Source organism: Rosa chinensis, chromosome 3, assembly GCF_002994745.2.
Source record: "Rosa chinensis cultivar Old Blush chromosome 3, RchiOBHm-V2, whole genome shotgun sequence".
In the NCBI taxonomy this organism is placed as follows: domain Eukaryota; kingdom Viridiplantae; phylum Streptophyta; class Magnoliopsida; order Rosales; family Rosaceae; genus Rosa; species Rosa chinensis.
The window spans coordinates 9,044,517-9,061,455 of NC_037090.1; the positions used below are offsets into that span (position 1 = coordinate 9,044,517).

The 16,939-nt window shown below is 40.9% G+C and overlaps 1 protein-coding gene across 1 annotated transcript; it reads right to left on the bottom strand.

Annotated features, from left to right (window-relative positions):
* Positions 1-5,760: 5,760 nt before the first annotated feature.
* Positions 5,761-6,899, bottom strand: LOC112194063. The gene is made up of 2 exons (XM_024334325.1): positions 6,380-6,899; positions 5,761-6,116 (listed from the first exon to the last, which is right to left on the bottom strand). Exons 1-2 carry the CDS (start codon positions 6,897-6,899, stop codon positions 5,761-5,763), a joined length of 876 nt encoding a protein of 291 aa, XP_024190093.1.
* Between the last annotated feature and the right edge of the window lie 10,040 nt (positions 6,900-16,939).

Genomic DNA, 16,939 nt, shown 5'->3' on the forward strand with positions numbered 1-16,939 from the left:
GAGGGTAAAATGGTATTTAAAAAAATTAAAAAACAAAAAAAAATCTTAATGGGGTATTAGGGAAGACCTCCTTAGAGTGTTTTGGGTAAGAGGGAATTAAAAAAACTTAATGGGGTAAGTGAGAAAAAAATCTCTAAAAATGGTGTAAATGGACAAAAACCCATAAATAAACGCATGTATATGTGTTATACCATATAAGATCACAGTCAAATAAATATACGTTCTTCAATTTTTAAGGAACCGTTCGCGAAATATTATCGTAGGAGGTAATTCGTCATGCAAGTAGTTTGATCAAGATATATAGTCTAATACGGAATGAGGTCTTGAGGAGGAGAACAAAGAAGATACAACAAAAGTTTGTAAAAGAAGAAGGACTGGGAGCATTCTTTAAAAGACCAATTTAATCTATACTATTATTAAGGAAAGAGGTTTTGTTAGCCAAAGTAGATGTAAAAAGACAATAAAACCCTTAGACCTTATATTAATTTTAAATCATTTTTAATAATTAAGTGGTAGTATGGTAAATAGCAAAATTAAAAATAATATTAAAAAATAAAATAAATAATTTTCAGATAATTAACTACCCATGTCTGCAATAACCACCCACAATTTAGATAAGATAACTTCTCACTTTCCTTTTTCTCAAATAACTTATATTTTTTTCTCAATATAATAATTATAAAAATTTTACACATGCAGAGCATGTGAGCAGAAAACTAGTATATATTTAAAACAAGACGTCAAGAATTGATCACGATCATAAAAATGGTTAAACTTTTAAAGTCAACAATAGAGATGTACGAGTTAATTAACCTATATATGAACATAACTTGTTTGTTTGCTGACTTCAACTACTTCAGTGTGTTGCGCACTTTATTTAAATCCCAAACCAAAGAAAAGCCAACCCAATATTGCCTCTCCTACTTCCTCACCTCCTCTCTCACTTCAGACCAAAACCGTCCAAAATGTTCAGCGCCAACCATCAGCTTCCCCAGAAGTCTCTCCCAATGAAACAAGAGGATAATAAGTTCTTCTCTAGGGTTCTATCCAGGGAAAGCTCCATGGCCAACCCATCTTTCAAGGTCTACTATGGAGGACTACCTGCTAATGTACCATTCATGTGGGAATCTCAGCCTGGTACTCCTAAAGACAAATTCAGTGAAGAAACACTTCCTCCTCTTACTCCTCCACCTTCTTATTATTCCAACAATCCCAATAAAAAACCATTCAAGAAGCACTCAAGATCCAATCTTTTACGTGTTTTGTTCCTAAAGATAAGCCTTAAGAAAAACCATCTCCCACAATCTCCATCATCCACATCGTCTTCCTCGTCTTCGTTGTTTTCCAAGTCAGATTTGTCAATGCGCGTGCCTATGAATACCTGTGGGAGCAGGTTTTCGAGCCCGAGTTCATCTTTTGATTTTATCAGAGATTATGAAGAGGAGGGCGTAGTTGGCTCGCCTACTTCAACATTGTGCTTTGGATTTCGTAGGGTGACTAGTACTGGAGCCGACCGAAATTGTCACCGGTTTTGACTAGTGACTGGGATTTCGTTGCTGTTAATATTTTGGCCATGGATCTGATGGCCAAGGTACCTCTTCGAGAGTTCATGCTTTGTATGGATCTTGCTTATGTTTTTGTTTATTCGATCATCGGAATATCGGATCATGTGTAGAATGTATTATCTTAGTGACCTCTACTGCCTAATTTTCTTAAACAGATATATGGTAATTGGATTTTTAGATTATCTAATTAAACCATGTAATTCAGTACTAGTCCTCTTCCTTCTCCTTTATGTCCTTATAGGCAAAGAACATTCATGAAGTAAAATGTGGCAAAACATGTATGAACAGTTAATGGAGCTGTTAAATGATGTAAGATATAAGCAATGATTAATTTTAAGGGAATATTACATTTTATTGCCAGTACAATATATATATATATATATATATATATATATATATATATCCATGATTGGAGTTATTAATTTCATTGAATAGGTAAGCACGTTAAAGCAGCTATTAGATGGCTGAATATGATCTCAAAGTACTCTGTGCGTTGCTTTTGTCTGATCCAGGTTGTTCTTAAACATACAATTTGTTTTGATTTGGGTTTTGGGAGCAGGGGGATTTGCATTAGGTACGTAGTTGGTTGTTGGGAACATACTAGTGGTTGATATTCTCTGGTCGTGGCTGCAGAAATATTCAATACAAAGAGGAACAAAAGATAGGTAGAGGTTCCTATCCATATAATCAATAGTGGCAGCCTCTGCTCTCTGCCATTGTTAATTATTTGGGAATCTTTTGCCTCTGCCATGCATGTCCTCTTCACATTTTAATTGAAAGCTAGCTTCTTAGTTTCCGATTCAATGTCAGAAAAGCTTGTTACAGAAAGTAATTGGTTTAGGGTTTCCGGCAATGGCGGCGGAAAAACTCAAGATCATTTTAAGTTTCTTGAAAGACTTTTTGTTTCCGATGTGAGATGTTACTCGGTCAGCATCTTGCTCTCCAATTTTCAATCGTGTTACCCCATTATTGAGTAGCACCAGGACCATTTCATGGACTTCATGTACAATAAACCTAGTGGCAGAAGAGCTCTAGGATGAAAGTCCTTCAGACTTGGAAAACTTGATGAGAATGATGATGACTTTCTATGAAGTAGCTTACTTTGCCTTTCCTTGTTTGTAGCTTTCACTTGTCGATTTGTCACTGACTCGAACAAGCCTAGATTCGAGGCTTCCTTCTTTAATCAATTATGAGACTAGAACACTAGAAAATTAGTAAAACTTGTGTGAACGTAAGCTCTTAGACTCTGTCGGTGCAGATCTTTGAAAATAAATTAGTGACACAACGATGCTCTTGGACCGTAGGGCTAATTGTCCTTAAAAAATATGGTATAAACCAAGAAGACGATCAATAGTATCAGAGGAGGGGGGTTACATGGGCACACCATTTGGTAGTAGAAGGAGATTTTATTCTTGGCATATTAATGTATGAAGAGGAAGCAGAAGAGAAGGAAGGAGCTTAAACCAGCCAACGAAGACAATAGACATGATAGACAGTGTCCCAAGTAACAGTACTGGTAGTTGAGTTTGATCAAATCCGGATTGATTGTTTTTGTTTATCTAAACCTTGTCGGCAGCTGTATGCGACTCAGGGGTGTGCGCATGGTGCACCATGTGCGGGCGGGCCATTGAACTTGCATTTTTGAATGGTATATTATAGACACACATAAGTGACATAACTCCAAGTACAAGTCGACGCTTACCTGCTCACATGCTTCAAATACATGCACTCAAATGCCGCTTAGACTTCCTTAAAAGGGTTGGGTACGGTTCAGTTTGCGTCGGATTGAACTCGACCAATTTCAATTGATTTGATTATGGTTATTCGGTTAATTTCTTTACCCCAAATTCAAATTTGTAAAAGAATGATCATATCATGATTTCAGGATACAAGCCATATTTTTCGTAAAACTTTTCGCAAATTAGATGAACTAGCGACCAGTAAGAGCAGCTCCAACCTATAACCAAAATGACTCCCCCAATCAAACTCCACCATCTTCAACAATAGCCAAGATAGAGTCATTTTGGCTTTTGAGTTAAAAGGGGAGTCAAAATGACTACACATTAGTCATTAGGGCAACTCCAACCTTGGGGTGCCAAACCAGATTTTGGGCAATTTTGAGACTTTGGATCTCCAACCTTGTGTTTTTGGGGGGTCTAGTCTTATAAATATAGGACTTGGACTCATTTGTAGTCTCATATTTGAGACTTTTCCAAGACCAGAACTGATCACTGTACATGGGGGCCAGCCCACTTGCTGTCTCAGCCCACATGCCGAACCAACGCGCCAGATGGAAAAATTGAAGGAAACGCACGCCAAATCTGTTGGGAAGAGAGAGCACGCGCGGAACAATAGCTGGAGAGAGAAGATCGCCTGCTTTTCCTTCTGCAGCCGTGGGCCCCACGCCAGTTGTTGTCCCCTGGTGACCGTTGGGGGTTCCAACGGTCATGAAATGTACGGTCCAGATGTTGCCCTTATCAATTTGGACGGTAACTCTTTTTTTTTTTGACTGAAACGGATCTATTCAAGATCCAATGGCTCAGATTTTTTGGAAAAAAGTGATGAACGACTCTTATTAATTGAAGGGTTATTATTTCCTTTCTGTTCCAAAAAAAATAAAAAATAAAACCAGAAAATTGGGGAAAAAAAATATACCCGTTGGAACAGTGAATTGTAGGAAATTCTATAAATACCTACCCATTCTTTTCTATTTCCTCACACCAAATATCCTCCATCTCCTTCACAATTTTCCATTCATTGTTACATCTTCTTGTTCTTAAATATATCTTCCTTTTTTTTTTTTGTCTTGGAAAAAATGGCTCCAAGAGGGGATTCTTGGAGGCATAATGAAGAAGTTATTCTTTGCCAAGCTTGGATCACCGTTGGGGGTGATGGTTGCGTTGGAAAAGATCAAAAGTCGGACTTATTGTGGAGTCGTGTGGCGGAGGAGTACAATGCTCACAAACCGGCCGGTTGCATGGATAGAACACATTCTAGTTGCCACGCTCGTTGGAAGAAAATAAGTCTGGCATGTATGAAGTGGCGCCAAGCTCTTAACAAGGTCGAACACTTTCAACGAAGAAGCGGCGAAAATATGGAGGACGAGTTAATTATATTGAAATATGTTCAATAATGATTATTGATTTATTTATCATGTAGTTGTTAAAAGCAAAATGTTGTTATATAGTTTATTCATCGATTTATACTAAGCCAATATTTTTTTAATATTTTGTTTACTTAATATTATATGTAGCTCATGAATGTTAAATCAACGTACTACGACTTGGAAGGTTGCTATTTTGAGTTTGAGCATTGTTGGCAATACTTGAAAAATACGGAAAAGTTTGGGAAAACACCATCAATGGAAAACACCCACTTTAGTGTTCCTAATCATGTCAACTTGGATGACGATGGAACAACCACTACTGAGGATGAGCTTTCGTCATCAAGATAGGCACGTCCTCAAGGACAGAAAGCACAGAAGCTAGCTAAGAAAAAAGGCAATAAGCAGAATGCGGTTGGCCTACGAGTTCAAATGCAGAAATGTTATGAACAAACCGAACACGAGTACCAACAAAGGCAAAGACAGTTTGAGGAAGGTCAACTAATTGAGCAACGCGCTGAGGATGCTCGCACGATGCAAGTGGATCCATCAATTTTCACCCCAAGAAAGAGGAGTTATTGGGACAGGAAGCAACAACAAATAATTGATAAGGAGGCAGAAACTTCAAGCATCTTGGAACAATCTCAAGATCATACACCCCCTGAAGGAGACAATACAGCCTTGACCACTTATGATCCACTTGGCGAGACATCTTGGATGTAATTATTATTGTTAGTTGCTTTGAATGGTTTGTGTTTTAATTTATGATAATAAAAATTATTTTGTTGAGTAGATCATCTTCGTAAAAAAGCATTGAACTTTTATTTTCATAATAAAGTACACCACACAAATTAAAAGCACACAACACAAAGTAAAAGCATACCACACAACAATACAACCAAAGTAGGCCATGACCACTTATCATGACAACATGGCCACTTATTGAAAGCACAAAAAAAAAAATGCTCATTGGTGGTTCTGATCAGCTTGTAACTTCATGGTCCATAGGTGATCGACTAGATCGTCTTGGAGGTTTTTATTCATCACTGGACATCTAACCTCCCTATAACGACGCAAGAATTGATTTAGTTGTTACGGATTGCGATCAACATCGGTGTCCATTACTGGTCTCTTATATATTTCTGCTTTCCTTGGTCTGGTTGGGATATCATCTGGATCAAATGGCTGCGCTGCATCTTCATCATGCTCATCTTCAACAATCATATTATGCAAGATAATGCACGTCATCATGATGTATTGAAGGTTCCCCTTACTCCACCCACGAGCTGGTACTCTTATGATTGCCCAACGAGCTTGGAGAATACCAAATGCTCTCTCCACGTCTTTTCTGTATGCTTCCTGCATCCTTGTGAAATGTTGTGTCTGCGGCGACCTCGGGTTTCGGATTGCTTGTACAAATGACCCCCACTTAAGGTATATGCCATCAACTAGGTAATAACATTGACGATAATATGCCTATTATGTACCTGGTAGTTCACTTCAGGGGTTTCACCGGTGCATACGTCATTGAACAACGGTGAACATCCAAGGACGTTAATATCATTCAGAGAAGTTGGAAGTCCGAAGAAGGCATGTCAAATCCAAGTATAGTAGGAGGCCACCGCCTCTAAGATGATTGTGGGTTTCCCCTTGTAGCCAGTATACTGCCCTGCCTATCCGGTGGGACAATTTTTCCATTGCCAATGCATACAATCAAGGCTACCGATCATCCCCGGGAATCCCCGTTCTGCAGCTTTGTCAAGCAGCCGTCGTAAATCTGCCGGTGTTGGTCGGCGGAGGTAAGTCTCATGGTACACATTCCAGATTGCTTTTGTGAAGTGCTCAAAAATCTCAATGGCAGTGATCTTCGCAATATCTAGGTAATCATCACAGAAATCAGCTGTGATGCCATACGCGAGCATTCTCATGGCGCATGTCAACTTTTGTTCAGTGGATAAGCTGAGTCTCCCACAAGCATTTCTTGTTTGAACAAAATATGGGTCGTAGTTGGCCACGTCGCGCATCATCTTGTCAAAGACCCAAGGTTGCATTCTATATCGCCTGCGAAATATGTTTGGTTCATACCTGCACGGATCCGTGAAATATTGAGCTTTAAGTCGAAGATCCATCAGTTCTCGATCCCTGGCCTTATAGGTACGACCTTCTGAAGAACCACCCCATTGTGAATCCTCATCTTCCAGAGTTTGGATTTGCAAGGCAGCGGCAGACATCATCAAGGCTCGTCAACAGCTTCTCGTGACAGCCTCTTCTTGATCTTTCTGCAACCATTTCGTCAAACGATTCATTGCAGAAATGGTTTGACAAAATCAAAACGGAAAAGAAAGAAAGATTTGTGTGATTTGGATATGAGAAGTGTTTGTGAATTTGTGAGAGATGAGGATGATAATGACCCCATATTTATGGATGGTCTGAGTTTATTTCATTAGATAATATATGACACGTGGCGGACAAAGACTCGACTGTAATTTGGACAGCCAATTAGAGATTGACACGTGGCACTAATATCACATCGAAATTCATATATTTGGCATATATGCCGACACAAAACATCAAAATATCTTCTAAATAGTTAGATTATTTGTCGTATGTGCCGACACTTTTGTCATATATGCCGACAAAAAAAAAAATTTAAAACCTTTTTTAAATTCATTAAATAATAAGAATAATTTTTAAATATTATGATCTAAATAGTTAGATTCTTACTTGTATGTGCCGACACTTTTGTCGTATATGCCGACAAAAAAAAATTTAATTTTTTTTTTTAAATTCATTAAATAATAAGAATAATTTTTAAATATTATGATCTAAATAGTTAGATTCTTACTTGTATGTGCCGACACTTTTGTCGTATATGCCGACAAAAAAAAATTTAATTTTTTTTTTTAAATTCATTAAATAATAAGAATAATTTTTAAATATTATGATAAAATGTTAAATTTTTTTTTTACCTTATTTCATTAAATTAACATATTTTTAATATAATATTCATCAAAATTATACTTATATTATATTTTAGTCAAGAATAGTGAAAATAACACCCCCATATAGGTCTAATGGTTGGAGATGAGAATTGAGTCATATATGAATAGTGCAACAAGGGGGTGCTAAAATGAGAATAGCACCCCCAAATGGTGCCTATGGTTGGAGTTGCCCTTATAGAACGAAAATCATATGTGGTGAGACATGAATTAAGGTGGGCCCCAGCAGCAAGTGATGAATTTATGAAATGACTTTGGATTTTGATTAAAAATTGTTGGAGATGCAAAATATGAATGAATAGGATGACACTAGGGGAGCCAAATTTTGCAAATGACTTTGGCTTTTGACTCCATTGTTGGTGATGCTCTAAGAATGATTGAATTTTGAGGTTATTGAAAACCAAGTATCAAAATATCATTATTCAAGAACACAGTTATAGCTAGTAATCTCTGACGTGTTGACTGTTTGGTTAAAAAAAATTAAAAACACAATTATAAGACTATAATATTCTTGTAAGAGTTTTTTTACTTTTTTTATTTTTTTATTTTATAGAATTAGAGTGCCTAACAACAAATTGCAAATGAGAGCTTTTATATGATTGTATATGGCATGTCCTTATTTGTATGAAAAATAATTTTGTGAAGATATTAGTGTTTTAGAACATCCTCATAGGTGTTGATGTTAAAAGCTAATATATATTTGATGTAGACACACACATTATGACCTAGTTAGTTAAAACGAGTACTAAACGCATATAAAACTTCAGTACGTGTATAATTGAAAAAAAAAACTTCAGTACGGCGTATTGAAATTGTAGACTTAGTTTTTTTCACGTATTATTGAGTTCAACCTTTTTAAACACGTTTTATACTCGTACCCGATTTATACGGAGTGAAAATACTTGGAAGTGTTTGCCTCAAAATCGTCTTCGCCGAAATGAGGGCCGAGGGATTTGTGATTGAATCATCCTTCTAGATTGTGCGAGCGTGCCAACTCATAGCCGAATGGCCGAGCGAGGTTCAAATCTGATTTGCGCTTGTACCTGACTGCTTTCAAGTGATTGTAGGAACCCTCTCGGCCGCTAGGTTCTAATGTCTCTGTTGTAAGGACTTCAGTTAGGCGTCAATCCTGACCAGGATCTTAGATCACGTTCACTTCTTGGGTAAACATAAAGGTTCGAGTGACAAGCGAGAGGTCTATTAGGTGAAGGTACTCGCAAATCATGATAAAGACGAATGTGAAGTGGACTCGGTTGTCAAAGCGTTGTGACATGATATGTGTGTGAATAGCGAATCGCATCGATCCAATCCGGACTAGCTGAAATAGATCAATGGATGATAATTCTATGTTGCGAACTACTCCTAAGTGTGAAAAGTAAAGTGCAAATAAAGTAAATGAACAAGAAAGTAAAGTGCTTGAATGTAAAGTATTGAATTGAAACTAAGAAACTAGAAATGAAAACAAGTTGTAAAAGTTGAACCGAAGGCAAAGTACCTATGAGATTACAAGAGAAAAGTTTGTGAGTAAAAGTTGTATATTGATTTGTTTGTGTGGTGCAGGACCTTTTACAATGAGTTACAAGGTGCTATATATACAAATCAAAACCCTAGCTAACTTGTCCTCCAAGCCGTGGAATTTAAGTAGGATTCTCCTTCATTTTAAGATTGTTTCGTCCATAAATGTTATGATTCGGCTGATATCTGGAATCTTCCCAATTGAAATCCTTAATTGATTTGAACTCTTTCCTTGTGAGGATTCCTTCTTTGAACGGACTCCTCGGTCGATGTTCGTTAGTTGGGCTTGGCCGAGCATATCTAAGTTCCTTCTCGGCCCATCTACGTAGTCACTCATTTGAACTTGGATTTCCCAATCATGTAACCGTGTGATCCACTTTCATCATCTTTTGAGTTGTTCGACCTAAAATCTCAAACCTCGGCCAAGTGATTGGACGATGTGTTTATCTCAGACTCAAAACTCTAATTTCGGTCAAGAGATCGAACAACACCCAGTCATACGACTCAAAACCATGAAAAACTATAAACTCGGTCGAGTGACCGAGAAACTCTGATTTCGGTCAACACCTTCATTTCGGCCGTATGACCTAAACTCTATATTCTCGGTCGACCTAATGCTTATTTGACTAATCTCCTTATCTTAGCTGAATGACCAATTAATTTCATTTTCGGTCGAATGATCGAGTGACTTCATTCTTGGCCCTTACTTAATCTCAGCCAAAATTCTCTCTCATCCAACAGCGGAGCTTAGTAGGTTGACGTGCAAAAATAGGTGCAAACATAGCCCCCTAGTCTCATGAGCATTGGATCTCAAGCCAAGTGGTTATGAGACTTAAATAAAAGTAGAATACCTTAAGACAACTCGGTCGAGTCATGCAGAACTTGAAAATTCGGCCGAGACATCCAAGATTTGAGAAATTTGGTCGTCCGGGTTGTGGAAGACTTAAAGGCTCAGCCATGTTGACCCATGTTATTGCTCAGAATACCGCCATATGATGTCGGCTTCCGATAATGTGGACAATGGTCCAATCTTCCGATATATGTGTAGTTCACGAAATCCCGCTAATCTGTCAAGAGAAATTCAACGGCGTCAAGAGGGGAGACCGCGGTTGGCGGTCTTCGCTCCTTCGATGCTAAATTTTAAACGATGTACTTGTATTGACAAATATAGTGGTAAATAGCTATTGAATGTGTAATCAATGAAGAGAGAGAAGTGGACCTTTATAGGTGAAATAGTGAGTTACCTCATTCTTGTTTTCGATGTGGGACTGATATCCTTCAGTTTGCTGAGTTTTGGTTCTTTCTGCGGAGACAACTTTGGGTGGCGCATCAAGGCATATTTCAGCATGGAGCTGGCTTGCTGGTGAAGATTGTCTTGCTGTGTTTCCGGAGATTACTCCATTGAAGTTACTCCGCCAAGGTGACATGGTTAAGTATGAATGCAGATTGTGGCCAGTAATTGCAATGTATATACAGGTCCCCCAAGTCCCCATTCAAGGAGGGATTTCATGGTTGGGGATTTACCACAACTAAGGCGGAACCTTTAGTTACATGTTGGGCATAATCAGTGCGAGTGCGTCGTCAACCATGGATTTTGTCTGAGCGAGCGCTTTTTGCCCTTTCAGGTGGGCCCCTGTTAGGCCCTACATGGAGTCCCCCACTCCCTGGCTAAGAAAGACCTCCGTTTGGTCGGATGATTGTTTGTTGAAGGGAGCTGTGTGACAGCATGAGGCGGTGGGTAGCTATATCATTCTTTCAGAGCCTTAGCGTCGAAAAGTTAACTGCTGGATCAGTGGCTGTCGTAAACTGTGTTAACTGTTCCCTTACTCTTTCCCAGAGGAGAAGAACTTGACTGCATCGCCTCGTTAAGGTCGGTGTAGCGATGATAAATAGGATATCCCTAGTTGGAAATATTCCACTAAATGTAAATTGTGTCAAGTGAGTGACTGTCGATTATTATCGGAAGTCACGATGTCGGAGACATGTTGTAAAGTAGTTGTCGGTTGATGAGTGATGGTATGATTGCCTTGCAAGTTTGTTGGAGCAAGGTAAATGTTAGCGGTGAAATGACATTGTTGGCTGTAACACTTGTGTTGTGGCGGATCGTTGACTCATTGTTTGATGATTCGTAGCGTGGGATGAGGATATTTATCGGAGAATAAGGCTAAGTAGCGGAGGAGAAGGCCAAATGGCAGGAGATGAGGCAATTTAGCGGAAGAGAGGTGTTTATGGCAGTGATTTTTGAATTTTGGGGTTATTTGGCCAGATTCTATGTGATCCTCTGACACTGTAGGTGACACGTGGGGGCTGTTGATAGGAATGGAGTGCGCGAAAACGTCGATGCGCAGCCGCTATGTGCAGCCGCTGTCGCTTCATCATAAATGTTGCATTTATGATCATGTCCTTTTTACCGAGGCGTCGTCTTGGTTAGTGGGGGTACGTGGCGTGATCATGGCAGACAGTTACTTTTCTGAGACGGCTGAGATTTGTCATCAAAGTTTGTATTTAAGGGGGAAACGAAATCGATTTTACTCACTTTGCCCTATTATGTTCCTTTGTATTCTTTTCTGAGTGAGAGAGAACCAGAGAAAACAAAAATCTACAAACCGCGTTGATCGAGTGGAGGAAAGAAAGAAGAAAAGAATTTGAAGGAGAGAATAGGTGGTCGAGCTCATTTTACGGTTGGTCTGCTTCGTCGCTCGTCGGCTTTTGCTTCTTCGAATTTGAGGTATGCTCTATTTCTGGGTTTTTTTTTCCTTTTTTGTGTTCTTGTTTTGGTCTGGTTTGTGTGAATGCATTTGCTCTGTTTGTACGGGTTTTTGTGTTATTCTGTGTCTGAGGGTCTGAGGTTTTCTGGCTTTTCTAGGACCTTTCGAGTACTTTCTGGGGTTTTGGAGTGACTGTTCTTGTTGTTGATGGCATGGGGTAAGTTTAGATCTGACTTGACTATTCAGTTCTAGGTTTAGAGTGTTTGTGAGGCATACTGGCTGTTATCGATATCTCAAGTAGTGAAGAATCGGACGTGTCGTTGTTTAATTCGTCAGAGAGGGGTTTTATTGATTCGTTGCGTCGTCCTACTTCTGCAGGATGTAGCCCTGAAGAACCGCTAGGTTGTATCCTTCTCCAGACTATTTATCAGTCACCTATGGCAGCACGTCAGAGTGAGGAACATGAAGTTGTTCGTTGCACCAGGGAGGAGGAAGTGTCCGATAGTACAGAAGAAAGTGTTGGCGTCTCTAGACAAAGTGACGAAGGGTTTGAGGTTAGGGATAAGGGACCTAACAATTTCTCATGGGTTATGAGTGATGGTGTCGGAGTAGATGAACCTTCCTCTAGTATGTCGTGGCAAAAAATATAGAAGATGAAAGATAGGTTTCGCCTGCACCAAATTGTGAAGTTGTTGCCGTTAGAGAAGGGCGAGAAGGCTACTAACTTGTCGGAGGGTTATGCCGCTATTCATGAGGCTATACTGAATCACGGAGTGAAGCTGCCGCTACTTCCGAGCCTGCAATATCTGCTGCATGAATTGAATGTTGCGGTGGGTCAAGTGTCCATAAACATGTGGAAGATGTTATTGGCTTTGACCACTTTGTGGGATTTGTCGGGGTGTGAATTTCCGACAGTGGCTGAAGTATTTTTCTTCTACGAGTTGACATATAACGAGAGGAAAAAATGTGGCAGGACTGTTAAACTATCTCGTCGACCTGGAGCTCTGAAACTTCTGGAACATACGCCTGATTCTTCCACAACATGGCGGGCCGCTGTGTGTGTTGCCACCGATGGTTGGGAGTATGACATAAGGCCAGATGGGGCGAAGGTTCCGCAGTTCCGGGTTCCCTCGAAGTTCCAAGCCATAAAAGGTTGTTATCCATGTGCTTGAGGCTTTGTTTTTGTATTGAGTGTGATATTTGTTGCCCTGCTTGTTGTTTATGCCGCCATGTTTTGTTATTGCATCTGTTTCATTATGTGATATCTTGTCTCTGCGTACAGAGGGTTGGAGACTGAAGTTGACTGACATTGAACGACAGCGGGTGTGTCGGGTGCACTATTATTGGGAGCACAAAAGCTGCCTAGATCTTCGCGTCCTTTCACATTGGTCGCTACTTATTCGCTTGCGCTTGACTCGGGAGCCTGGTAAGTGAAATCATTAGAATTGTGATATGTCCCAAAAGTGACGGTATACTTGCTTTCTTTTGTAGTTACGATTTGTACGAACAAAAGAACCACCGAAGTTCTTAAAAAAGCGATGGCTGACATTAGCGGGATTAAGGACTACGTCAATTTTATGATTGACGAGGCAGCCAAGGTGCAGAAACAGACTGTTGATCCACAAACGAGGGAGATAACCACGACGGGAGAGGCAAAGATTTTGGTTGCTCCGCTACACTCGAATAGTGCCAATCTGAAGAAGAAGAAGACATGGGGAATAGGAAAAGATGTGGCGGAGGAGAGTGAACAAGAGAATGAGGAAGATACAGGGTTTGCCCTGGAGGTACCCGCTGATAAGTCATAGGAGAAGGCGACAATTGTTATCGGGGAGGCAGATATGACGGCGGGCGAAGGTGAGAGGGAGAGAAGAACAAAAGCTGGGGCAGACATTGGAGGGTGAAAACATGTCAGTTCAAAGATTGTTGGCGGTACTGGTAGGGATGTTGGTGGTCAACCAGTAGGGGGATTCGGCATACCACAGAAGAGGAAGATTGTCGCCTCTACCGTTTCTTCAGATCCCTCGAAGAAGATGAAGGTTGGAGAGAAGCATGTGGTGGAAAAGCATGTTGCGACTGGCCATATAAATGTTAGAGGAAAATTTGTCTCTGACAACCCTGTCATAGGATTAGTGCAAAGTGCACCCACTAATCAACATGCCTTTCTGCACAAGGTCTGTAAGAGCCTTGGTTTCGGTTGTGAGGAGAGAGTTCCTCGACCAGCGGCGTCGTCAAAGCTGGAGAAATCCCTGGATCTGATTTTGAAGGGTGCCCATGAGCTCAACATTTACCAGGGTTTGGCGGAGGAACGCAAACTGAAAGAAGAACTTCTGCAGGCACAGCGTGACTTGGCGGCCGAGAGGGAGAAGAATAAGTCCACTGCTGGGGACATTGCCAAGCTTGACGGTGCTCTTCTTGACGTCAAAGAGAAGTTCAAGTGTGCTGTGGATAAGACCATCGTCGATACCGCCACTATTGCCAACATTAATGCCGAGCTGGCGGTCCTAAAGAAGGAGAAAACTGAGAGAGGCGCTTACCACAAAAAAGAAAGAGTTGGCGGACTTCCAGTCGGCTAGGCAAGAAGAGATGGCCAAGCTGGCAGAGGACGAGAGGGAGATGGTGCGCCTAGAGGCGGTTGATGCTTTTAAGAAATCAACAGAGTTCAAGGCACTTCTGACTGATGCTGGCAAACAAGGTGCGGCCGCCAACTTTAAAGAGCTCAAAGATAGCGGCTACTTGAACTTTGACAAGATATTAGCTGATCGAGCCCATCCAAAGTCGACGCCTGGTGAGGATATCGCCGTTGAGGATGTTGCAGGATCTGAAGATGGCGGTTCCTCAGAAAATGGCTCTTCTGATGGTAGCGAAGAGAATGGTTCTTCTGGATAAGATGGCACGAGATCTGATGGTAATCCTGAGACTCTGACGCCGACAAGTAAAGTTGGGAACAGAAAAATGGGCTGTCGTCCGCTTGAGGAGAAACTCCGCCGTGGTGATCGTGTTTTGGGGTCCTCCTCTCAAGCCGGTCAAGATTAGGATATGTTGGTATGGAATTTTTAATGTAATTGCTTTTCCTAGTATTGTGGTGTTTTTGCCACATTTTTGTAAGTAGAATAGTACTTTTGTTGTGATGGATGTTTGTCCGCTAAATCCCTTGGTGTTGTGGCGGAAATATTTTTGAATGTCAATGAAACATGAAAGGGATTAAGATTGGCCCTTTAAATGTATGTATATCGCCCTTGTCCTGAGGAGCAAAGGTGTTGGCTTGGCCAGATTTGATATATTTGCTTTTTTTTTTTTGGTGCATGTGTGGGACAATGGTTTGAATAATTCCTCGTTTCATTGACAACTGGGCGGACCCAGCTTCTTACAAAAATATGTACCCGTAGGGTAGTTTTTCTTAGCTAAACTTTGCAAAAATTAGCTAGTGAAGATGCTCATGGGCATGTTGCGGCGCTACTTATAGTAGTAGCGGAGGTGTTGAGTGTTCTACGGGTGAGTGGACATAGCGCCTTCCTTGCTTTTTAAGTAAAATGTGTCGGGGCTCACCACTTCTATGATTTGAAAAGGTCCTTCCCAAGTTGGGCGAAGTGCTTTTGGCGGTGGTATGACTTCTTTCATGACCCAGTCGCCAAGCTGCATGTAGGTTTCTGGCCTTCACAAGATTGTTGTAAAAATGCGACACCCGTCGTTTGTTTTGCAAGTTGTGCAGGTGGGCTTTGTCTCGTTTTTCCTCCAATAGATCTTTGTCGAGGTTGACGCCGGCAATGTTTGTTGTGGCGTCATGTCCGTCAATCCTAGTTGTTGGTTGGGTTACCTCAATGGGGAGGACTGCTTCTGTGCCAAACATCATGCAGAATGGAGTTTCGCAGTTGGCGGATGTTGGCGTTGTCCGAATGGCCCAAAGAACTTCCGGAAGATTCTAGGCCCATAAGCCTTTTTTGTCTTCCAATTTCTTTTTTAGCAGTTTCTTGATGATTTTGTTGGTGGATTCCACCTGGCCATTGGTATGGGGGTGTGCCACTGAAGCGAAACTCATCTTGGTGCCTAGTTTGGCGGTGAAGCTGAGGAGTTCTTCGTTGTTGAATTGAGTTCCGTTATCGGTAATGATTGTATCGGGCACTCCATAACGATAGTAGATATTTTTCCATAAGAAATGCTGGACTTTAGCGGTTGTGATGGCTGTTAAAGGTTCAGCCTCTATCCACTTGCTGTCGCAATCGATGGCTACGATTATTTATTTGAATTGATCTTTGGCGGTTGGGAGTTTTCCGACAATGTCCATCCCCTACATGGAGTGAATCCAGGGTGCAATGATGATGGATAACAGTTCTGCTGGTGCATGTGGCAGGTCTGCGTATTGCTGACATTTGTAACATGATCTTGATGTTTCTTTGGCGTCATCTCCCAATGTCGGCCAAAAATATCCTTGGCCCATGGTGCGGTTGGCTAATGATCTAGCTCCTGAGTGATTGCAGCACTCTCCCGCATGTATTTTTGCTAGGACTTGTTTTCCCTCCTCTGGCGTTAACCACTTTAAGTTGGATGTGTGAACCCTTGGCGGTAGAGTTTGCAGCTTTGAATGTAGTATTGTGTTGCCCTTCGTACCAGTCGTCTTGCTTCAACTTTGTCGGATGGCAACGTGCCGTCACGTTGGTAATTGAGTATCTCATCCATCCAATTTGGGCTTGCCTCGATGGTGTAGATTTCCGCCAGAGTTTTTGTGATGCTAGGCTTTTCAAGGGTCTCCACCCTAGTGTCGGCGGGACTTTAATGTAGTTAAGCTATTGCCAGGCGTGCCAGGGAGTCAACTTTAGCATTATTTTCATGGGGTATTTGCTTGATGTTGAAGAAACTGAACTTGCCGAGCAGTGTCTTGGCGTACCCTAGGTATGCCGCCAGTTGTTTGTCCTTAGCTTGAAAACTGTCGTTGACTTGATTGACCACGAGCTGTGAATCACTGAAGATGTTGACACTTTCTGCTCCATAATTGATGGCTAGTAATAACCTTGCGCGCTCCTCTTCCTAGGAGAAAGTGATTGGTTTCCAACC

Coding starts and splice junctions, on each gene's coding strand:
- LOC112194063 (XM_024334325.1), bottom strand. CDS start 6,899: ATGTCTGCCGCTGCCTTGCAAATCCAAACTCTGGAAGATGAGGATTCA. Junction 6,117..6,379: donor GATGATCGGTAGCCTTGATT/GTATGCATTGGC, acceptor GTTATTACCTAG/TTGATGGCATATACCTTAAG.